At 33.0% G+C, this 24,684-nt stretch overlaps 1 protein-coding gene and 1 pseudogene across 3 annotated transcripts in view; both read left to right on the top strand.

The window, feature by feature from the left end:
- The window catches only part of GRID2 (glutamate ionotropic receptor delta type subunit 2), a 1,472,825-nt gene that overhangs the window by 932,135 nt on the left and 516,006 nt on the right, over positions 1–24,684 (top strand). For all 3 annotated transcript variants that reach the window (XM_026015616.2, XM_072755651.1, XM_026015615.2), the window contains exon 8: positions 7,004–7,123. In XM_026015616.2, coding sequence (XP_025871401.1) covers positions 7,004–7,123 — 120 coding nt within the window. The remainder of the gene's footprint in view (positions 1–7,003; positions 7,124–24,684) is intronic.
- On the top strand, positions 4,642–5,793 carry LOC112932675 (hsc70-interacting protein pseudogene; annotated as a pseudogene).

Raw genomic sequence — 24,684 nt, 5'->3', positions numbered from 1 at the left:
CTAATTCTTATATGGTAATGTATTCACCCAACAAATATTTACTGAGTACTACCATATGCTGTACTGTGAGATCACAGAACAAGGAAGGAAAATAGAAATATCAAAAATAGTTGCAAATGTGATTAGTTATACAAAAGGAGAAACACCAACTATTCTGGAAATAAGAGACTGGAGGACCTCCTTAGGTATAAGACCGATAGGTAGAATGACAGAAATGTTTATGATGAGTAGTTATTAGCCAGGAAAAGAAAAGGAAGAGCATTCCAGAAATGGGGAAGGAAGGATGCTTCATGCAAGGGCAACTAAATATTCTCAGGGTTGAAGGAAGGAATGCTTGGCACATGTAAGCATCTTAAGTAAGACTGTAGTGGCTAGAAGAGAGGTAGAATAGGGACATGGTTTCTTTTTAGCTAAAAAAAAAAAAAAGGGTAGACAGGGAAAGATCATGGAGGATTTTGTAAATTAGGTTAAAGTTCCTAAACTTTATTCAAGGAGTAAGGTTAAGCTACTGAGATATTTTTTTTTAAGATTTTATTTATTTATTCATGAAAAACAGAGAGAGGCAGAGACATAGGCAGAGGGAGAAGCAAGCTCCCCACAAGGAGCCCGATGCAGGACTCAGTCCCAGAACCCCAGGATCACATCCTGAGCCAACCACTGAGCCATCCAGGCACCCCTACTGAGATATTTTAAATGGGGGCTGGGGGTAACAAAATCGGATTACTCAGTGGCTGACAAGTGGAGAATCTACTCTACAACTGCCATTGGATCATGATAGACTGAAAAAATGCCACTTAAGAGGCTGGTGCTCCAACTCAAAGGAAACCAGGGCAGTGGTGTTTGTCATGGGGAGGGATAGAAGTAGATGTCTTTCAGAAATATTTAGGTGATAAAAATAAGATTTGGTGATTTAACATAAACGTGCAGGGGAGAATAGAAGATTCTAGGCTTCTGGCTTAGAGAAAAAGAACTCTCATAAATTGGGGCTTTTGTTGTTGTTTAATTTGTATACTTAGAAGAATGAAAACATATTACTTTGCTTTTGCTATAAAACATGTACCACTTAGAATTTATAAATCTGAGGGATAGAGAAATAATTTAGGGAAACATAATCTGACTTACCAGTAACAGTATCGACTTGGAATTTAGCTGTAGCCTTTTTAAAATAATGTGTGCAAATAAACTATTTTTTTTCCACTAGAACTTTTAAAATGCCATTTATGCCCTGAGAATAGTGATTCTTGTGGACATGTCAATATGGACTCAGCTTCAGGGCATTTGAATCATAAAGTGGGTAAAATGGTATAAAATTTAACTTATTTCAGGTCAACATACATTTTTAAAGCAATCCATTATGATATTCATATATTATATTGGGCACACAGTTTATATAGTCTAGAGGAAGAAGCATGAAGCATACAATGGATGTTTCAGTTCAGGTTCCTCAAATAACTTGTCATCTGGACCGCAGTTTCTTTTTCTCTAAGATATAGATAGCGTGATCAGAATACTAGTAATATCCTATTTACTTCTTGTTTTGTTGCAATAATCTATTATGCATTAATATTTTAATGTGTATGTGTATAGGTAAAATACACATATGTACATATGTATGTATGTATATATATATATATATATATATATATAAATGTTACATGGGAACTTCAAATTTTCCTAACTATTTCACACAAATGAAGTTTTTTTGTTTTTATTTTTTGTTTTTATTTTTATTTTGCTTCATCTTATATTGTAGTTTTTATCTATCATGATATTCTCTTCTGGATAAAAAATGTAATATTTTCCTCTGTCAGGGAATTTTTTTCTCTGAAGTTAACTTATGAAACATGAGGGCACCAGGGCACACCACTGAGTCTGGCATCTTTCATTGTGTTCTCTGCCTTTCTGGGCTCATGTTTATTTAACAGGGTATTCTTGGTTACCAAGCATGTCTGCAGGTTGCAAGGAACCTAGAAATATGTATAAGGAAATTAGATGAGTGTCATAAATATTTGATGTTCCATACGATCCTCAAAAAGTATCTCGAAGTTTCTGTGCAGTTCAAGCATAGGGAAAAGTCCTTCAGCCTAATAACAGGGAGAAATAAATTCTTAGTAAATATTTTTTCTTGTTTTTTTTTTTTTTTTTTCCCTCAACTTTTCCTATCTAAAGGGGAATGACAAACTTCTATCTTTTGAGAAACTGATTATCTAGTGGTAAATTATTCCTGACCTTTGCTTTTCCTCGTTTTTTTTTTTCTTCATTTATCCTTTGTATATTTGATACCCTCTGGTATTTCTATATAGATTAGGTAGGATAAAATCAAGACCAATTTTACATGGTATTTCAAAAAGGTTTACTCTGGTAGCAGTTTTTACTGTCAATTTAAAGGACATTTAGAAATTACTTGTATGTGTTATTCATACTATCAATGTCCCATTAGCTTGTTTTGTTTAGAATCTGCTGCATCACCAAGAGATAAAAAATGCAACTGTGCATGTACAAAGATAATGACTGCTCATTACCACCTGGCCAGAACATATTTTTATCAAGGCTCAGTTTTCAAAGTTGATCTGAGGATAGATGAAAAATGAAAAAAGAAAAAAAAGAAAGAAAGAAAAAGCTCAAAAGCATGGGAATAATCTTAGGCAATCAAAAATCAGAGAGGTTAAGTTGGGGCCAGATAACAAGGAACTGGGTTTATTTGCTTGAAATACCAACCTCTCAAGCAGCCCTTATATCTTTGTGAGGGAAGGTTTTACAGATTAAGCATGCTAACAGCTCATTAAGAATATAACACAAAGAAGACAAATTACAGAGTCAAAAAGGTGAACAAGGAAAGTGGAGGCCACAGTTAACTAACTGCAGATGCCCTGATTTACAGGGTTTCTTTGTACCTGTATACAATCTAAGCAGACTAAGTTGCTCAGTACCAGATATGAGCTACGGATAAAAATATTGGCCTAGTGTGGCCATATGAGTACTGACTGGGAATAATAATAGAGTGCCAGGCAATCTAGTGTTCAAAAGTTTAAAAATTTCAGGAGGAGAGCAGTTTTGCAATATAGTAACCATATTTATATATACTATCTTTGTTCTTTTTCCCTAGAAATAAAGTACTAAGAAATTTAAACTCTGATGTAATTAGGAGATCTTATTGGGGTAGATGTGTGAATGGGGACAAGAAAATCTCTAATAGAGGATTGTTGAATACCAATAGTTTGAACTTAGGTGTAGAAATATAAGCTGTACTTGTCAATCAAACTCCTACAGTATTTGCCATTTAGAGGTATTAATGATAATAAGATCCACTATACTTACCCCGATCTAAATTCTTGAACGATAATCGGATTCTTTGAGATGTTAGTACTGAGTGAACGTATAGGACCAAATTGACTTGCAATAATATGTTAATTTGTCCATATCAAAGATACAGGCAATCAAGAGGCCCAGAGGAGAGAGATTGTGGGGCATTCTGCATGGCTCTCTGAATCCTTTCTTTCCACATTGGACACACACATTCTGTTGCCAAGGAAGGTTTTATCAGTTTACCTTCAGAGAGAGCATTTACATTATGAAATATCTCCATTTTTACCCTAGAAAGTATAAAGCTTCAGGACATTTTCCAGGGAGCCATAAGCCATTAATCTACAGATTCTGAGTTTATTTACTACAATAAGTTTTTAGCGCAGGACATCCTGCTAAGAGCTTTTATAGATAAGGACCATTCTTTCTATTAAATATTACTAGTCTCTACCTGGTGCTCTAGTGACAAGGACATTAGACTCACTTACCTTCTTTCTTTTTTTTCTCCTTCTGGCCTGCATCCCCTTCTCCCACAACACACATAACAGTAAAAGAAGTGAATGGATCTTAGACCAGCTGCTCTAACACTTTTTTCCTCAAATACTAATCAATAAAATGTAATTGAGTCAAAATTTGCAAAAAAACATTTCCCAAAGCCACATAAATATTCAAGCATATAATGAAGTTTTGCAACCCTAATAAACTAGTTGAAAAAGACCAGGAGTATGTCTATAATTTCTGGCAGAACTAAAAAGTTTTTGAAATTAAAGAATGAAATAATCATGTAGATAATGGTGATGGTGATGACAGTAATTAAGCTCTTACCACTTTTCAAGCACTTTTCTATTTTTTTTATGGATATGGTATTTTAAGACAAATAATAGCCTTCTGGGGTAGGCACTATTATTTTGCTGTTTAACAAATGTAGAAATTGGGGTTATTGAGAAATTAAATGAGTTAGCCAGGTTTACCAGCAAGTAGATTTTGTCCCAGTTTCTCAATTCAGGAAGTCTAACTCCAAAACCCATGCTATTGACTGCTAACTCATCTATGAGAAGAGCATAGACATATCAAATTCATAGATATATTTTTATTAATAAAACAAGATAATTAAAGAGAAGCTGGCTTATAAAGAAATCGTGGTGGAGGATCGGTTTTGCTGACTATTACTATTGCAAACATGAAATAAGTATTGAAATTAATGATTAAGCAATGGTTTTACGGAATATCTGGTATGAATGTAGAGTCATACAATGGGCTACAAGGCACAGATGAAGTCGAAGATACAGCAAACAGCCTAAAACGTGCCATAAAGGACTAGAAGTTGGATTAGAGGTTATGGCAAATGAGATCTATTTGGGCCTTCCACACGGTCACGCTGAGCTGGTCCCCGGGCCTGGCCGCCGACCCTGCAGAGTGAGCGAGCTTCGGGCCTTCGTGAAAATGTGTAAGCAGGATCCGATCGTTCTGCACACCGAGCAAATGCGCTTCCTGCGGGAGTGGGTGGAGGGCATGGGGGGTAAAATACCACCTGCTACTCATAAAACTAAATCAGAAGACAATATCAAGAAGGAAAAAAACAGATAGTAAGAAAGCGGAGGAAAACATAAAGACAGACGAAACATCAAGTGAGGAAAATGATCTAGAAATTGACAATGAAGGTGTGATTGAACCAGTACTGATGCCCTTCAAGAAATGGGAGATGAAAATGTAGAGATAACAGAGGAATGATGGATCAGGCAAATGATAAAAAAAGTGGCTGCCATTGATGCCCTAAATGATGGTGAACTACAGAAAGTCATGGACTTGTTCACAAGATGCCATCAAACTGAATCATCACTTGGCCATTTTGTACGCCAAGAGAGCCAGTGTCTTCATCAAATTACAGAAGCCAAATGCTGCCATTCGAGACTGTGACAGAGCTATTGAAATAAATCCTGATTCAGCTCAGCCTTACAAGTGGCGAAGGAAAGCACATGGACTTCTGGGTCATTGGGAAGAAGCAGCACATGATCTTGCCCTTGCTTGTAAACTGGATTATGAGAAGATGCTGGTGCAATGCTGAAAGAAGTTCAACTGAAGGCCCAGAAAATTGCTGAACATTGGAGAAAGTATGAACAAAAACGTGAAGAACGAGAGATCAAAGAAAGAATAGAAAGGGTTAAGAAGGCTCGGGAAGAACATGAGAGAGCCCAGAGGGTGGAAGAAGCCAGACGACAATTAACAGCTCAGTAAGGCTCTTTCCCAGGTGGCTTTCCTGGGGGAATGCCTAGTAATTTTCCTGGAGGAATGCCTGGAATGGCAGAAATGCCTGGGCTCAATGAAATTCTGAGTGACCCAGAGGTTCTTGCAGCCATGCAGGGTCCAGAAGTTATGGTGGCCTTCCAGAATGTAGCCTACAACCCAGCATATATGTCAAGATATCAGAGCAACCCAAAGGTTATGAATCTCATGAGTAAATTGTCAGCCAAATTTGGAGGTCAAGCATAATGCCCTTCTGACAATTAAGCCCTTGCTGAAGGAAAAGTAACTTTGATCACCTAATGGATGCCGCAATAATATAAACCAGTGTACCTCTGACCTTCTCATGAAGAAAGCTGGGGTGCTGTGAAGAGAATCCCTACCCCTCTGCCCTACAGGCAACTGAAACATTCTACAGTGGTTTGCCATTAGGGTATTCATCCAGATAATGTTTTCCTAGTAGGAATCACAAACTTTAAACACTTTTTAAACCTTAAAAATATTTAAAGACATTAAAAAAAGAGAGATAGTTGGATATCAACATCATAGAAGTGATAATTGAAGAAATTTACAAACGGAGATCTAAATTTCCCAAATAAATGTGATTATCAGGCTGAAATTCTGACTAAAAATGCTTTAATATAGTAGTGATTTGGAATATGATTTTCATTTGTAAAATCCTAAATAATATGAAGGCTGATAAACTAAACAGAAAAGAGTGGTAAACAAGAAAGAGAGAAGTATGACCCACATTGCCATCTGTTGGGGAAATGAACATCTGTCATGTTGAATGAAAGATGAAGTTTGGAAATTCCCAATGAATCTCAACAACCAGCATTACTATTTAAGAGTGAAAACAGATTTCAGGCCTAATTTAGCGTTTTTAATTTTTTTTTTAATTTGGAGAAGATATTTAAAGAAGAAGGAAAAAATAAATCTCCAATAAGTTAGAAACCATGGCTTTTAAGATTCCCAGATATAATTTTAGATCAAATTAGAATAGAATTGTGCTAGAGAAAGAATATTGTCAAAACTTGTCTCCAGAGTAGATTTTATGCTCTCCGAAAGCATCTTGTTTTCTGACTAATGGATCTATGCATTTCACAAGCAATGGAGGCAAAAATCCTAGCTTGCAGTTTAGTCTCAGCTCTACCGTGGTGTCACTTTGAGTAGTCATTTGACTCTTTGCATACAAATTCTCTTGTTTGTAAAATGGGTGAGAGGATTAACTTATTCTCAAGGTTATCTTTCAATTGTTCTATTTATTACGTACATTTATTTAAAAATAGCCTATTAATAATTGAATGCTTGATATAATATTTATTTTGTTGATGGAAATACTATTCCTAGAACCACTTTTTCTCCTCCTCCTTCTTCCTCACTTCTCATTGTTGTTGTTATTATTATTATTATTTAACTTCTTCTGAAATCTTACATTGGTATCTTTTCTCTACTTTAGGGTGGAGTCAGTGGATTGACTGGAGAATTAGAATTTGGAGAGAATGGAGGAAATCCCAATGTCCATTTTGAAATTCTTGGAACCAACTATGGAGAAGAGCTTGGCCGAGGTGTTCGCAAAGTAAGACCAGACACACTGATACTGTTTTTTCCTAAAGTAACTATAGTTTTGTTTGATTTTTCTCCATGTCATATGATCTACAGTATGCATTTAAGCCCATACTTTGAAAGAGAAGGGGGGAGGGGAGAATTAGGCATTTAAATGACCTTAAGTTGCTATCAGAATATTAAGCAATAAATTATATTTATGCTTTAGAATAATTTAAAGGAAAAAAGTAATCTAATAATCTCCTAGGGAACTAGCATCATCTTCCATTCATTATAGTAATAATTTTCATGAAGTAATGAATTTAATATTTATACAATGCATAACTGCTTGGTTTTAATTTGTATTAGGCACAAAATCAGAATAAGAGCTTTGATAAATTTCGTATAGAAAGAGGAAAAGTCTACTCTAAACTGTGACATTACAGTAGTTCATGTTCTGTGTGTCATGCAATAAGTAGAAAATGGTTTGTAGGAAATGAGCTCTTATTCTATACTACAGTTCTCATGTAAGAATATGAGTGCCAATAAAAGATATTTTATGGATTACTAGTACAACAGCTTTCTCAAGGAGAAAATAAAAGCTCCTGAAGAAATAACTTTTCTATAGTTTGAATTTGCCATTTTTATATATTTTTGGTAGGAAAAAAACTAAGATAATTGAGTGTTCATCCATACCTCACAGCTGTAAATTTCTAACTGTATAAGGTGGCTGCATTGAGAATAAGAGGTTCTTCAGTAGGTGTTTCTCTCCAGTGCTGAGAGTAGGATGAAAATTTAGATGAGACAAAGTTAGGAGTTATTCTAATCCACAATAAAAAAACTTCCTGGAAAATTTATGCTAGAGAGGAGTGGAAACAACCTTAATGTGTTTTTAATTATTGTTTTATAGCAAAACAAAGGAGACATATAAAAACTGCATAAAACATAAGGATAGTTTAGTGAATTATGTGAAAGGAAACAACCATTACTATCGTCAAGAAATCGAACCTATCAAGCATCCTAACCACCCCCACATACTGATACATCCCTGGCCTCCCTTCTTAGTGGCATAATTGCTAGTCTGAATTTTATGATACTCATCTCTTTACATTTTAAATATGATTTTGTCACTATGTGCATCCTTAAATAACATAATTGAGTTTTGCCAATATTTCAGCTTATGAATGATTCAATATTGCATATATTCTTTTTTCTAACTTGTTATATTCAACATTGTTTGTGTTAATCATTCTTTTCATCCCATGTAGTTGTAGTTTATTTCTACATATTAGTGTATTGCTGTATACCAAATGAATGTGTGACCATCTACTGTGGTCTGTTTCTATTTTTAGATCATTATAAGCAAAACTGTTATGAAAATTCTTGGATATATACTCTTGAAGTTGTGCATATATATCTGTGGCTTTGGTATCCAGGAGTAGAATTGTTTAATATCTTGAGACTTTACTCTATGACCTCAAATCCATTTTTGTAGAGATTTACTAATTTTCATACCACCAACAGTGCAACGAATTCTCATGGCCCTATGTTCTTCCAAATTTTGGTTTCATTAGACTTCAAAATTTTTATTAAGTGGGTATATGTTGGGTGTATGGGTATATGTTAATATATCTTCATAATTTCAGTTTTCATTTCCCTCTATTATAAAAAGGCTATGCATATTTTCTTGTACTTTTTAGCACTTCAGACTTCATTTTTTAATTAATTGCCCATTCAAGTCCTTTGGACATGTTCTTTTGGGTTGCCTTTTGTTTTTATTTGTTTTATTTATTTTTTATTTTTTATTTTTTTGCCTTTTGTTTTTATAATTCATTTTAGGAGTTATAAATATATATGTATATTTAAATTATTAAAATTCCATTTAGTTTTCACAGACTCTTAATTATAGACAACAAACAGGGTTACTGAAGGAGAAGTGGGTAAGGGGGGATGGGTATTAAGGAGGGCACTTGTTATGATGAGCATGGGGTGATGTATGTAAATGGTGAATCACTAAATCCTCACTCATTAGTGTAAACTAATATTACACCGTAAACTGACTTGGAACTTAAATAAAAACTTGGAAAATTTGCTCTCTGAATACTGTGGGGCAAGTAACCTCTGCTTGGTAAAGATGACTCTTTTCCCAGTACCAACCAAATAATTAATTAATTAGTTAATTAATTAATTTTAAAAAATTGTCTTGCCTATCAACACCAGTGCCATCATTCTCTACCAGTACACTCTACCATCAAGGGACTTTTTGCATTTCCACTGGCACCTGGAGGTTAACTTTCAGTTGCCACAGCCATCTCTCCTGACTGTTAACACTTATAGAGGTACACCTCAAATAAATTTGAAATTTATTTCTTCATACCCCTTGCATTGAACAATAGTGTGATTAATTGCTCATTGAAGTGGAGTATGTTAATTCTTTTTTCAAGTTTTTATTTGAATTCTGGTTAGTTAACATACATTGTAATATTGGTTTCAGGTATAGAATTTAGGGATTCATCACTTACATACATCACCCAGTGCTCATCATAGCAAGTGCTCTCCTCAATACCCATCATCCATTTAACCCAGCCCCCACCCACTTCCCCTCCAGCAATTCTCAGTTTATTCTTTACAGTAAGAGTCTGTTTTATGGTTTGCCTATCTCTTTTCCCCCTTATGTTCGTCTGTTTCAGTTCTTATATTCCACATATTAGTGAAATAATGTGGTATTAGTGAAATAATGTGGTATTTTTCTTTCTCTGACTGACTTATTTTTCTTAGCACAATACATTCTAGTTCTATCCACATAGATACAAATGGCAAGATTTCATTCTTTTTTATGGCTAAGTAATATTCCATTGCATTAAAAAATATTCCATTGCGTATATATACTATATCTTCTTTATCCATTTATTAGTCAATGTAAATTTGGACTCTTTACGTAATTTGGCTATTGTAGATAATGCTGCTATAAACATCAGAGTATGTGGGCCTCTTTGAATAAGTATTTTTGTATCCTTTGGATAAATACCTACTAGTACAGTTGCTGATCATAGGGTAGTTCTATTTTTAACTTCTTGAGGAGTGTCCATATTGCCTTTCCAGAGTGGCCATACCAATTTGCATTTCCACAACAGTGTAGGAGGGTTTCCACTTCTACATATACTCCCCAGCACGTGTTGTTTATTGTTTTGTTGAGTTTAGCCATTCTGACAGGTGTAAGGTGATATCTCATCATAGTTTTGGTTTGTATTTCCCTGATGATAAGTGATGTTAAGCATCTTTTCATGTGTCTGTTGGCCATTTGTATGTCTTCTTTGGAAAAATATCTACTCATGTCTTCTGCCCATGTTTTAACTGGCTTATTTGTGTTTTTTTGGTGTTAAGTTTTAGATGTTCTTTATGTATTTTGGATACTAATCCTTTATCAAAAATATCATTTTTGAACACTTTCTCTTATTCTAAAGATTGCCTTTTAGTTTTCTTGATTGTTTCCTTAACTGTGCAGGGGATTTTTATTTTGATGAAGTCCCAAAAGTTTATTTTTACTTTTGTTTCCCTTGCCTGAGGAGACATAGCTAGAAAGAAGTTGCTACAACCAGTGTTGAAGAGGTTACTGCCTGTGTTCTCCCAGATTTTTATGGTTTCAAGTCTCACACTTAGGGTTTTTCACCCATTTTGTATTTATTTTTGTATATCATATAAGAAAGTGATCCAGTATCATTATTTTGCATGTTGTTGCCCAGTTTTCCCTGATACCATTTGTTGAAGAGAGTGTTTTTCCCCGTTGTATATTGTTTCCTGCTTAGTCAAAGATTAATTGACCAATAATTGTGGGTTCATTTCTGAGTTTTCTATTCTATCTCATTGATCTATATGTCTATTTTTTTGCCAATACCATACTGTTTTGATCACTATGGCTTTGTAATAAAACTTGAAGTCTGGAATTGTGATGCATCCAGCTTTGCTTTGGCTATTCAGATTCTTTCATGGTTCCATACAAATTTTAGGATTGTTTGTTCCAGGTCTGTAAAAAATGCTTTTGGTGTTTTGATAAGGATTGGATTAAATATGTACATTGTTTTGGGTAGTATAGACATTTTAACATTATTTATTCTTTCAATCCATGAGCATGGAATGTTTTTCCATTACTTTGTGTCATCTTTAATTTTTTTCATCAGTGTTTTGTAGTTTTCAGAGCATAAGTCTTTCACCCTTTGGTTTGGTTTATTCCTAGGTATCTTATTGTTTTTGGTGTAATTATAAATGGGATTGATTCCTTTAGTTCTTTTTCTGCTGCTTCATTATTGGTGTATAGAAATGCAACAGATTTATATATGTTGATTTTGTATCCTGATACTTTACTGTATTCATATTTCAGTTCTAGTAGGTTTTTGGTGGAATCTTCTGGGTTTTCTATATAGAGTATCATGCCATATGCAAATAGTGAATGGTTTACTTCATCTTTGCTGATTTGGATGACTTTTATTTCTTTTTGTTGTCTGATTGCTGTGGCTAGGACTTCCAGTACTATGTTAGATAATAGTGGTGAGAATACAAATGCTTGTTCTGTCCTGACCATAGAGGAAAAGCTCTTAGTTTTAGTATTAGCTGTGAGTTTTTCATATATGGCCTTTATTATGTTGAGATATCTTCCCTCCAAACCTACTTTATTGGGAGTTTTTATCATGCTGTTATGATTTGTCAAATGCTTTTTCTGCATGTATTGAAATGATCATACCATTTTTATCCTTTCTCTTATTAATGTGATGTATTACATGGATTTTAATACTAAGGTCATATTGCCCTCATAAAATGTGATGGTGAGGGCATTCTCTATTTTCTATGAGTTATACAAAAGTAGAAGAATTTCTTCTTTGAGTGTTTGATAGGTAACCTAATGAAGCAGCTGGACCTAGAATTTTCTATGTGGGATTTTTCTTTTTAATGACTAGTTCTACTTTCCATGGTAAATTTAAAAAAATAAATAAAAGCCATATTTTCTAATTCTTGTCAACTCAGGAAGTTTTATTTTATGATCTTTTATTTTTATGTGTATTGGCATAAAATTATTAATACCTTTTTAAATATCTGAAACCTTTCCAGATATGAACTTATTTTCATTTTTGAATAGTTTTATTTGGTGATAAGCACTTTAAAAATTATTATTATAAATACTTCTACTTCTAATACTACTTTCTTCCCTGAAAAATATCTTGTCTGCTATTAATATAGCTAAACCAACTTTCTTTCCATTACTATTTGGATGGCATTTGTACTATCCTTTCACTTTCAATTTTTCTGAATTCTTTTGTTCCACACATAATTCTTATTAAAAATATACTTTTAATGTATAATCAATAATTTGACACTAATTTGGCTTTGATTTCTAAAAACCAGAATATGTATTTATATGAATGCTTTAAGTCCACTACTTTGTACATTTTACCTTTTTGTACATTCTATTTGTTTTGGCTATTCTAGGTACTTTTATTCTGTTTTCTTACCTTCTTTTGGATAATATGTGTGTATGTAGAAGATATATATGTATAGATATATAGATATATAGATATAGATATATTTCACTTTCCTCTTTTCACCTCTACTAATTTACAAACTATGTGTTCTGTTTCGACTTATTTAATAGTTCTGCTAGAATTTCCAGCATACTTAATTTATCAACATGTAATCAATATCTTTGTCCTTTCAGATAATAAACATACTTACAATATTTTAATTCCATTTAGTCAATGTATCTATGTCTTAAATTATAGGTTATTTTGCCATGTTTTTAATGCTGTCTTTTTTTATTTCATTATCAATACTATTTTGTACAATAACATTTATTTACACCTATCCATATATTTTCCACTTTTTTGTTCTACTGTCCTCTTGTATCTGTATGTAGAATTGCTTTTCTTCTTCTTGAGGTATAGCTTTTAAAATATCTTTTATTGGTGGTTTTCTTGTGGTCAGATTCCTGAGTTTTTGTTTATCCAAACATGTCTTTATTTCATCCTTTTGTTTAAGTGTATTTCCCTTAGACACAGAAATTTAAATTATTAGGTTTATTTTTTCAGCATATTGACAATATCATTTCACTAGGTTTAGCTTCAGGGTTGTCAAAACTGTTAGGGAAAATCTACCTTCAATCATATCTCTTTAGTAATAAGAACTAGCTACATTTATCTAGAGTCAGATGGAAAAAAATACATAATGTAATTAACATAGAATCATAAAGTAATTTTAGCATAAATAGAACTGAAGATTCAGAAAATGAAAATGCTCGTGGCTTCATAGCAAAAAGGAATGTATCTTTCTTTGGAGTTTCTATTACTTAGCTACTTGTCAAATATCAAATGTCACTTTTGAAGGAAGTCTCAGTGGAGTTGTAATGCCGTATGTTGAAAACCCAACAAATCAAAAGGTAAAAAGTCAGGTTACAAGTAAAAGAAGTAGGCATAAATACTGTTTTAGCCCACCCATTTGGCTATAAGAGTGACCATTAAATGGCTTCATGAAATTGAGAGGACAAACTTCCAGAATGTGAGAAACTTGAGTGTGTTTGAATCCTCAGATTGAGCCAGTAGAGAGGAAGAGAAAGAAGATAAAGAAACAAAGGTGATCATTGCTAGAAGTCTGGGAGAAATAGAGAGGATTGGATCCAGTTAGATGGAGTGCTTAATCGTAGGCATGGAAGACATCATTTTCCAGAATAATGGAGGGAGGGAGTAAGGAAAGAATGGTGTGAATGTAAGCAAGTCTTCACTGGTGGTATTGGGAAGTTAAGACTATTGTTAAGAAATACTAACTTTTCTTGGAGAAATGAGAGATGAGGTTATCTGCTAGGAGGGCAAATGTAGCAGAAAACATTAGATATGATGAGGTTGAGAGCTTAACGATGGTGAATAAGTTTTGAAATACTTCCTATAGCAAACAGAAGAGAGGGTTAGTTAAGAAACGTGGAAAATTTGCCAGGCAATGCTGTTGGCTCTTGGGTGTTTCAGATTTCATCGCAGCCCTAATTTCACAGTTACAGTTATATGTTTTTGTCCAACAGCATTCAGTGATCAGAATGCATTTGAATTAATATAAGATTGAGATTTTATCAGATTGCTTTTATTTGTTGTTTTTGATAGCAGTACAATGATGCAGTGAGTAAGGATATAGACAGTGTAATGGCAAATCATTAAATCTAAATTCGATGTATATGGTAATGAAGACAGGAGAGATGTCTGAACAACAGGCCGAAAATATGGCTTGAGAGAATACAGCCCTCAATAAGTCTGAAGATCCTGTATATTGACTCATATTAAATGAAAGACCTTCAGAGCCAGGAAGTTGTGTTTAAGGAAAGAGACATCTAAATTCATGATTCAGAGGGTTGAGTGGATTCCAGATGCTCAAAAAGTCATGGTTGTGAGGGTGGCAGAGGTGGGCTTCATTTAGCCTTTGAAGACCAATTTAGTTCCAAGATCAATGTAGTTACTTCGCTCTTCTCTGAATTCAAAGTCCATATAATGTGTCATCTATGCCACTCACATAACAACAAAGCATATACTTCAAATTATGCCTACTTTATTTTTAAGTAATATTAGAGCACTTCTGTAATTATTTATGCTTCTTTGCTCTGTCAAATTGGATTGAAACACTCCAGTGCACTGGAATTATATAGATTTTATGGGAAAGGTACCATAATGTTTACAGACCTTTTACATTGTTGTCAGAAAAGTGTTGTATTATTTTAATTTTTTTATTTGTTGTTATAACAGAAATGTTTTTCTACCAAACTATGATTTTAACTAATTACTGAATTTATAAAACTCTAAATCAACCTCTTAAATAATTTTAAGAGTATTGTGAATAAGTTTGTGGATTGCTAGCTCCATTTATAAATGGGACAGTTCTTTCATATGGACATTAACACATATACACAATGTCTTCAGAGATACTATCAAGGGAAAGCATTACTATGCAAATAATTACAATACAGATTTACTCAGATGTGTCTAAAATTAAAGTTCCATTCCCAGTATCCCCATGTATCAAAAAGAGTGAATGGATTTCCAATTGATGAACTGTCAAGTTGTCAGTGTTTATTCTGCTGCCAATGGCTAAGTGTATACAATGCCTGAAGCCTTATCACTTCGAGCAGGGGGACTGTCAGCTCTCATAAACTAACAGGCTTGTGTCTGTTTGGATTTGAATGTGAGATTTACCAAGTCCCAAATTTTGGACTAGTCTCAGTTCTCTTGGCAGTGTATGAGTGGAAGTTTCATTTTTCTGAATTTGGGGTGAGAATGAAGATAAAAAGAATTATCTAATTTTCACTGATGTTGATCAAAACAAAGAGCTTTTCTGCTTTGATATTTTTTTACATGTTCTTTTACTTTGATGTAAGGTGGTGTTTCATTCAGTAGATGGTACATTCAAGGTATTAGACACTGTACCCTTGAAGATAAACTTAGATAAATCTCACAGCCAAATTTTTAAATCATCAAGGTTTTCTATATTCTTAAACTTTCTCCAAGAATGTTTGTTCTTTTTTCTGTTCATCAAAATGCAATATTTCCAAAAAGAGAAATAATAACATCATTTCCAACCTCCTAAAACTAAACTTATTAGAATGTATTAAAAAGATTAAAATACAACTTTAATGTAAAGAGTCAATCTGTGTTTTTTTCCTTAGAAGAGAAATTCTCCACAATAGTTGCTTTTTTGTTGTTGTTTTGTTTTTGCTTATGTGTCTGAAGTGTTGTTTGTTTGGTGTGGTTTAGCCAATGCTACTCACTTTTTATTGCGGAGATGGAGTTCTAGCATTAAAATTTAATAATCTAGACCTAATGTCTATGAACTTTACCACAAACAGGAAAATAAGGCCAGGAAAAAAAAATAAATTGAAACTGATTTCACAACCAATCTTAATTGCATAGTTATGCTTAGTATCCTCATAAAATTGTTTTCTCGTGTAAGCTGATGAAATAAAATGGTACAGCAGAGATATTGTAGCTCCTAGGTATAATTGTGTCTCAGATAGGTTTGGAATCTGTACTCAGATTCTCCTACATTAAATTCTCAAATATAAAAACTATAGTTTTGTATTCTTGGGAAAACTTAATGTACTGTTTTTGCAAAGAGCATTATAAATTTTGAGATTGGTCCACTTTTAATAAACTAAAATATTTTACAGTCTTGTACTTAGAAAAGTAAAGAACAGTTTTACTTTCAAATAGCCAATGATTAAATGTTGTACTGGTATTCTTCAACATTGTATTTGTATTCTGGTTCTGCAATATCTAAAATAGCATTTACTTTTTCATATTTCCTTGCTTTATGTTTCCTTAAAGCACTTTTTGCTCACTGAAATTATACGCATATACATGAGTATACATACAGTCTGCATATATGTGTATATAGAATCTATATGTGCACACACAAAAATGTAATGCAATACTTATTTACAATAAGTTTTTCCCATTACAATGTCAGTGAAACAAGACTGTCTATTTCTTCCTCTGTCCTTTAATGCATGCATATAGTAGATGCTCACTAAGTATTTAGCGAATGAACTAATGAATTCCTGCACAGACTAACATGATCATCTATAAGATTCTTCTCTGCATCTATAAATATAGCAGCCATATTTTAATTCTAATTAAAAATATAAGTATATGCACATAAACTAATTGCTGACATGCCACATTAGAAAATGAATGTGTGATCATACCCTTTCCATCACTGTATCCTCAATCCTTAGCAGAGTTGTCCACTTGGCCAACAAAAATATAGCCAATTATTTTAGGGGTTAAGTAAGATTATATATACTTTATTTTCAGAAATTCATAGAGCATAGGGAACTAATGGATTGATTATTCCAAACAAATAGGTTAATTTTTCTAAGCAAAAGGGAAAGACCCACAAAAGTGTAAGGTCATTGGGAATTATTGGTATTTGTGAATCAAGATTACTTTCTAACTACTAGGCTAGTTTCAGTATGTTGTAATGTGGAAAAGTGCATAGCCTTGGCTGTCAAATACACCTCGGTTGAAATTCTGACTGTGATCTTAGGACCACTAAACCTAGCCAGTCTCAATATTTTTGCCTATAAAATGTGAATAATAATACCTATCTCTTAAGAAGGGTATGAGGAGTAAGTGAAACTATTTTGTAGGTTACATATTGAGGAATAATTAAAATGATGTCAGTTTGTAAGGGCAGTAACTATGTGATTCATTTTTTTTATGTAATTCATTTTTAAGGCCAATAGAAGAATTGCAGTTTAGTTACTATTTTGACTAGAAATTTCCATGTAAGGTGGGTAATGTAATTCATTTTAGATGTGATTGACAGAGCATTATATATGACAATCACAGTGATAGCATGAAACATTAACCTTTTTTGTTTCATTTAATGTTCTTTCTGACTCTAAAATTCTACATGTCTGTTAATCAAGACTTGGGACCATATACAATTTGATGGGAAGCTAATAGCAGAGAATCTGGTAGCTAAAATAGCCTGCATAAAACCAATCTTTATAATTAAGCCCATTATTGGAAAATCCACCACCCTATTTACTGTCATGTTTCTAACTATGAATTTATATCTTAGAAGGTTTCTATCAAGAGAACCTAGAAAATGCTGTGAATTGACAATGTGTTGTGAATACAACAGCTTTTTTCCCCTCCCACCCTCCTTTGTATATAATACACAATCATGATAAATTTAGCTCCATCAGCTTTATTTTGCTGTGTCTTCAAGAAAATATTTTGCACCACAAAGTAATGTGATCTTCAATCTAGTACCTTACAAAATTTCCAGTGTGTTAGAGCCTTAAAATTATTAGCCTCAGCAGTTTCCTGAAGTATAGGACAGCTCTGCACTCCTGAAAAATAAGTACTGTGGACTAGATCATTTCTGCTTTGAAGGAAGCTCATGTAATATTATTACATAGAAGAGAAAATGACAGTTGTATCCAATGATGTTTAGAGTTACTCTGACCTTTCTAGAGGAGTTAGTTGTTGCCTGAATTGAGAGGATTTCTGAGGGAGTCTTGCTTCAGGCAAGCAACATATACAGCCTGTTGGAGAGAACAGGAGCTATCTTTTTAGTGAAATGGATGATAGTGACTTCTCCAGCATGGGGCAAAGAAGCCTGATAGGGTATAATTCCCATCCCAAATCTTGGTGGAAATAAAATCAAGAACTTTTTAGGAAGGACTACAAAATCTGGATTATTTGGTTGGTATAGATTACTTTTCTACTTTTGAGGGAAAGACTTATTTTGAGGAAAGTAGCTGCTATTGGCATGTAGACTCCCAGGAAATGTTTAGATCTGTATGTACTCATAAAGAGACTCAGAATGTGTGGTTCATCTCCAGTCCACATCCTGAGTTAAGAGTTCAAGACCATATCTGATACACAGGAGGCAAGGTTGGGTTTCCTTTTACTCTGTTGGACAGCACCCACAGTGAGACACGTTGGAATCTGTCTTACTCACCCACACACACGCACACACTTGTAAACACACACACCACCAATAAAACTCTAATCTAGCCCAAATTCAAATACACAGTGTGGTAGTATATACTAGGCACCGAACAACCTCATTTCTAGTTTCAGCCACAAATGGTGATTAATGTCCAAGACCCACTACCCAAGCAATAATCATTAAGGAAATCTAAATGAAGAATACATAGAATTGAGAAACATTTGTTCATATGTCATATGTAATCTTTTTCCAAGTTCTCACTGTCTGATTAAACTTTAAGTGGCAGATATCAAAGATTTATTTCAAAGAGGTTGCATGAATGGGAAAACAGTGACAAGATGAGATCACACAGTGTAAATCCTTTGTCCGCCTATGTTGGAAATTCATAACTGACTGCTTTGTCGTAGAGTGACTGATGCTATGGTAAGTTCAGTTAAGTCATAATCCCACAGGTTTGTCATTGCATCTCAAATTATTTACTTTCTCTCGCCTCTGAATTTCTCCACAGTCAGTTAAAATATTTGATTAAATATCTCTTATTCCCTCAAGTCTGTCTGGACTTCAGGGGATTATAAATTCTCCTTCAACAGGAACTAGGTTTTATTTATTGGAATGATTATAAAAATTTAAATAGTCTGGGCACATAATCTCACCAAATTTGCTAATAGAGTCCTCATAACTTATTTGTTTGGTGACCTTCATTCAAACTAACGAATATTGTGTTGATATCAGTGATGAATAATTGAAATTGTAATCATGGTTTCTAGTGACTGCTGATTGTATTGCCTCTTATCTGTCTTCCCTCTCCAACCCCAGTCATTTTATTTTCCTTCATGGCCCGGACACCTACACTAAAGCTAGTCAAACACCATTAAGACTTTAGTCCAAATTAGGTTGTTCTACAGTAATTAGAAAATGGAGATTCATATTTATTCATTTCTTTAGAATAGAAACTACATTATTAAGAAAAACTTTTTTGAGACTTTAGGTTGGCTGGATGTATAAACGGTTGCCCCATTTTACATCTCTGCTATCAATTTGAATATGTTTCCTACCAAGTTTCCTTCTTGACAAAAAGATGGTATATTGCGATAAAAACAACTAATACAATTTGTTGCATTTCCAAAGGGCAGAAATCAGTGATATGTGTGCCAAAAGCAAAATATGTATTGACTGTGCTAAAGATAAGCATATGTTATTTGGCAACTGATCGTCATCCCCAAAAGCATGGAGACTATTAACATATGGTTGTGAATGGACACCATGTTTTTCATTATACTCCTGGTTTTTGAGGGGAGGATATTAAAATGCAAAGTATTTTTACTGAGATCATAAGCCCATACCAATCATTAATGTAAACATGTCCTTATTTACCTGATGATAAGTATTTCTGAAAATTAATATTTTTCTCTTTAATAATGCCCTTTTTAAAAAGTTTATGCAACCATATGTTCATGCATACAATAAACATTGATTTCCAGCTATGAAAAATGAAATATAGTATTATCTATTCCAATTTAACTGTAGAGTTCAGTATTTAAATATTTTATATTTAAAATTTCTTTGTAGTTATTTAGATTGATAATCTTGAAATAGTGACATTATAGGCTACTACTATTGTTACTTTATTTTCTATGGTTTCCTATATTTTCTGGATTTTCTGCAAAGGGCATGGAATGCTATTACAATCAGAAAAAAATAAAAGTTTAGTTTTAGAAGTTTTATTTTTTTAACTCTCTTTGTACTTAGAGAAGAGAAATACTTTCTGAAAGTTTGTCAGAAGTATACAAGTAATTTAGACTTTGAAGATAAAAGTTTTCTTGCCACTGATTTGAAATAGAGTCTGTCCTCTAGACCTAGCATTTCATGATTCATTCCTATACTATCTTGCATTCATAAAGTATTCTGAAGAGCTATTTCTTAAAAACAGCTAAACAAATTATTTCCAAATACTTTCCATGACACCAGAATATACAATTTATTTCATAAATATAGATATATTTATAAGATATAAATATATCTTATTTTCTTTGAAATAGGACTGTACCATGATTGAATTAATCTGTAGCTTTGCTTATTAAGCATTCCAGTTTTAGATTAGATAAAAAATATCTAATTTTGCAGTGTGGCAATTTTGCATACATAATAAACCTCAAAATTCTTGCCATAACAAAAATTATTTTTAACATATGAAATGTGTCTTTAGATGATTTCCTTTGGTGAAAGTTTGAAAGTAAGAACTCTGAAGAAAAATTTCTAAAAATTATAAATTTATTTGTTCTAATTTTTACAAATAATATATTTTTATTATTCCACAGAAAAATTAGTTACTTAGATTTTATGAATAAGTACTTAATGTATACTAATTTACAGTTAGAGATTTTCATATTAACAATATCTTATTGAAATACAAATACTCATATTGTTTTGTTTATATTTTGGGATTAGTAGTATTGCTGAATCCCAAATGTTTACTGACCATTAAAAAAGTATATTAATGATTGAAGAGGTAATAAAGATTTTTAAAAACTAACAGAATAGGCCATGTCTTCTTCTTACTCTGGTTTGCAGCTTTAATAGAAACTTAAGTCATTAAATATATATAATTTCAAATGTCACACCCTAAAGAATTGAGATAGACAGTTTTTCAAAGTGATAGTAAAATATTTTTATTCCAAAACAAAGCATTATTACTAAGATACATATTAGTATATTATCATCAATCGTGTTCATGCCATTTAGATGTTGCTGATACATGTTCCCTGAATTGTACTATTTACCTTGCTTACCTCCACTCTTCTTGATAAGGCTGCAAATATTATTTTGAAGAACTGGCTTTGTTTTTGTTTTTGTTTTGCTTTTTTACTTACAATTGTCAGCATTTCACCAGGACCTTAAATGTATTTCTAGCAAATTATTTATGGATTTAATAAATAATCTATCAAAGCTGTATTGAGAGCTAAGTTTGTAGAGTTTTTTTTCCAATATGGAAAATAAATGTTTGGAAATGGAGATGTTCTTAGTTAATTAGAGACACTTTTATTAATCACAGTAATTTAGATGCAATAAGGGGCTTTTACACTTACTGACAGTGAACTTTGATTTTAAAATATTTAATAAATATATCTCATCAGGGTTATTACATTTCATTGTAACAGTAAAATAGCATTTCTGCAAATTTTTTAAATAATCAAATGTGAGAAATGAATCTCATTAAACAAGAATTCTAAAAATATCTTGGATTAATATAGATTATGCCTTGATATGTTTAATTAATAAAATGAATGCATCTAGCTGAATTTTATAATCATTCTGAGAAAGTCACTTAATGCTCATAAGGAGAAAAGTACTTATCTACTGAAAATGTTTTCAAGTAATTCTTAGTCAGAAGCTATGGAAAGTTCTATCGCCTTGGAGTACCTGAATAAAAGACATTTTTGTGGGTTTAAATGGAAATGTATTTGAAATGCTTTATTTGAGAATTTCTTCTCTAGATTCATTCAAGTTTGATATGAATCTATATCCCAAGCTGAGATGGGAATCTTTCAGTTCCAGGCTAATGCATTTCAGAATATCTGATTGCAGCCATTTGAAATAATAATAAGATTTGAATAAGTGTGCTTTCATTAAATAGGAGACACTATCTGTTAAGATTGTGAAAAAAATTGTTATAATTCTATCTCCCATACAGAAAGTGTTATATTAATAGATATTTTCTCTTACCAAAGAAAATTGGAAACTGGGAAATTATTCTTGGGACAAAAAAAACAATTATAATTCAGGTACTGGATTCTTATCCCTTGTGATTTTTATGGTGAAAATCATATTAATTTCTATTTCATCTTTCTTCTTCTGTGATTCAAGCACCCTCAGTCTCTTACAAATAAGCAAAAAGTCTCTGGCTCTAAGATGTTGTATCTTTTCTAGCTGTTCTATTGGTATTAGATAAACTGATTATACAACAGACTCTTCTATATATTCTCTTTGTTTCTTATCATTGTATTAACTGTATATACATTACAAATAGATGTATGAATATTTTGTTCATTCCTAAACATGCCCGACTTTTTCTAAGTAGGCACATTTTTTCATCCATCCCAAACATTTCTGAGGGATGACAGAATCAGGGAAAAATCAACAGCCATTAGGTGAAACATCTCTATCTTATGTATCTAATACCTGTGTTTTGTGGGTTGAATGGCTTCCCCAAAAGTCTTTAGTTTACTAGAAAAAGCAAGACCAGACATCTAATTCAATCTAATCTAGTTTTGTTTTGTCTTTCTACTGCATTGGAATTTCTTTCCACAATTCCAAAAAAAAAAAAAAAAATTATTGAGGCCATTGAGATAACTATGTTGCAGCAGAAACCAATGAAGAGATTAAATACTTTCATATTAAAAAATAAGGCATATTAATATTATTTATGTGCATTTAATAGTAGCCACATGCAAAAAGGAACGATGATGTTTTATTATTTCAAAGTCATGTTTTGAATCAAAGATTCAAAGTTATAGGGAAACTTGGGATGCCTGTGTGGCTCAGGGGTTGAACGTCTGCCTTTGGCTCAGGGCGTGATCCCGGAGTCCCGGGATTAAGTCACACATTGGGCTCCTTGCATGGAGCCTGCTTCTACCTCTTCCTATGTCTCTGCCTATGTCTCTCTCTCTCTCTCTCTCTCTGTCTCTCATGAATAAATAAATAAAATCTAAAAAAAAAAAACCCACAAAGTTATAGGGAGACAAATACGGCTTTATGCATATTTCCTTTATTTATGCTAAGATTTGAAAATCAGCAGGATGATGCTCATCTTCACCCAGAATATCTTTAATTATCCATTAAGATGCCTCATATTTTGCTGCTAATTATGCAGTGCCACATGTAGACTCCAGCTTGTAAAATCATCTGAACAGGAAGTATTACCCATTGAAGCTGTAAATAACCTGCAACTAGAACATGGATTTATTTATTGTCTTCTCTTTTCTATAAACAGATTGTAAGTATGTAGAAATAGTATAGGAAGGAAGAATTAGATAGTAGGGCTCTACTAGAAGAAGTAGGCCCAGGTTAGGAATATTAGGAAGAGCTGATGCATTAAGTAGAGTAACATTAAGGCAGTGGAGCCAGGGAAGATACCTTTTCAGAGAAAGGGAAAAAGGATTAAAGGGAGAAGAGTACAATAGATAATAAATTTTGCCTATTTTACCTTTTTATTTCAAATTGAGCTTGGTTACATTCTCAGATTGTAAGTATTTGCTCTATTAATGTTGAATAAATAAATGAAAAAAGGGATGATGATAGGGAAGAATACCTAGAAGGCAAGTTAGTTGGCTTTATAGTACTTAATATCATGTACAATTAAAGTTCAGAACTGTTAATATGATGTTACAAGGTGGTCCTTCATATTTTTTACATGTAGCCGTCCAGTTTTCACAACAGTATTTAAAAGATTGTCTTTTCCCCAATGTGTATTTTTGCCTCCTTTATCATAGCTTAATTGACCTTATTGTGGGTTTATTTCTTGGTTCTCTATTCTGTTCCATTAATCTGTCTACTTTTTGTGCCAGTACCATACTGTTTTGATTACTACAGCTTTGTAGTATAGCGTGAAATTTGGAACTGTGATGCCTCCAGTTTTGCTCTTTCTCAAGATTGCTTTAGCAGTTTGGGGCACTTAGGGGTTCCACACACATTTTAGTATTATTTGTTCTAGTTTTGTGAAAAATGCTGTTGGTATTTTGATAGGGATTGACTTGAATCTATAGATTGCTTTGTGTAATCTGGACGTGTTAGTAATATTAATTCTACAATCCATGAACATGGAGCATCTTTCCACTTGTTTGTGTCATCCTTCATTTATTTCATCACTGTTTTATAGTTTTCAGGGTACAGGCTTTTTGCCTCTTTGGTTGAGCTTATTGCTAGGCATTTTATTCTTTTTGGTGCAATTGTAGATTGTGTTAATTTCTCTTTCTGCTATTTCTTTACTGTGCATGGAAATTCTACTGATTTCTGAGCATTAATTTTGTACCCTGAAACTTTACTCAATTCATTTATTACTTCTAGTAATTTTTTGGTGGAGTCTAGGCTGTTCAATGTATATAGTATTATGTT

Source organism: Vulpes vulpes, chromosome 4, assembly GCF_048418805.1.
Source record: "Vulpes vulpes isolate BD-2025 chromosome 4, VulVul3, whole genome shotgun sequence".
Taxonomy (NCBI): Eukaryota; Metazoa; Chordata; class Mammalia; order Carnivora; family Canidae; genus Vulpes; species Vulpes vulpes.
The sequence above is the reverse complement of the archived record's forward strand: the minus strand, read 5'-3'. Positions and strand labels throughout refer to the sequence as shown.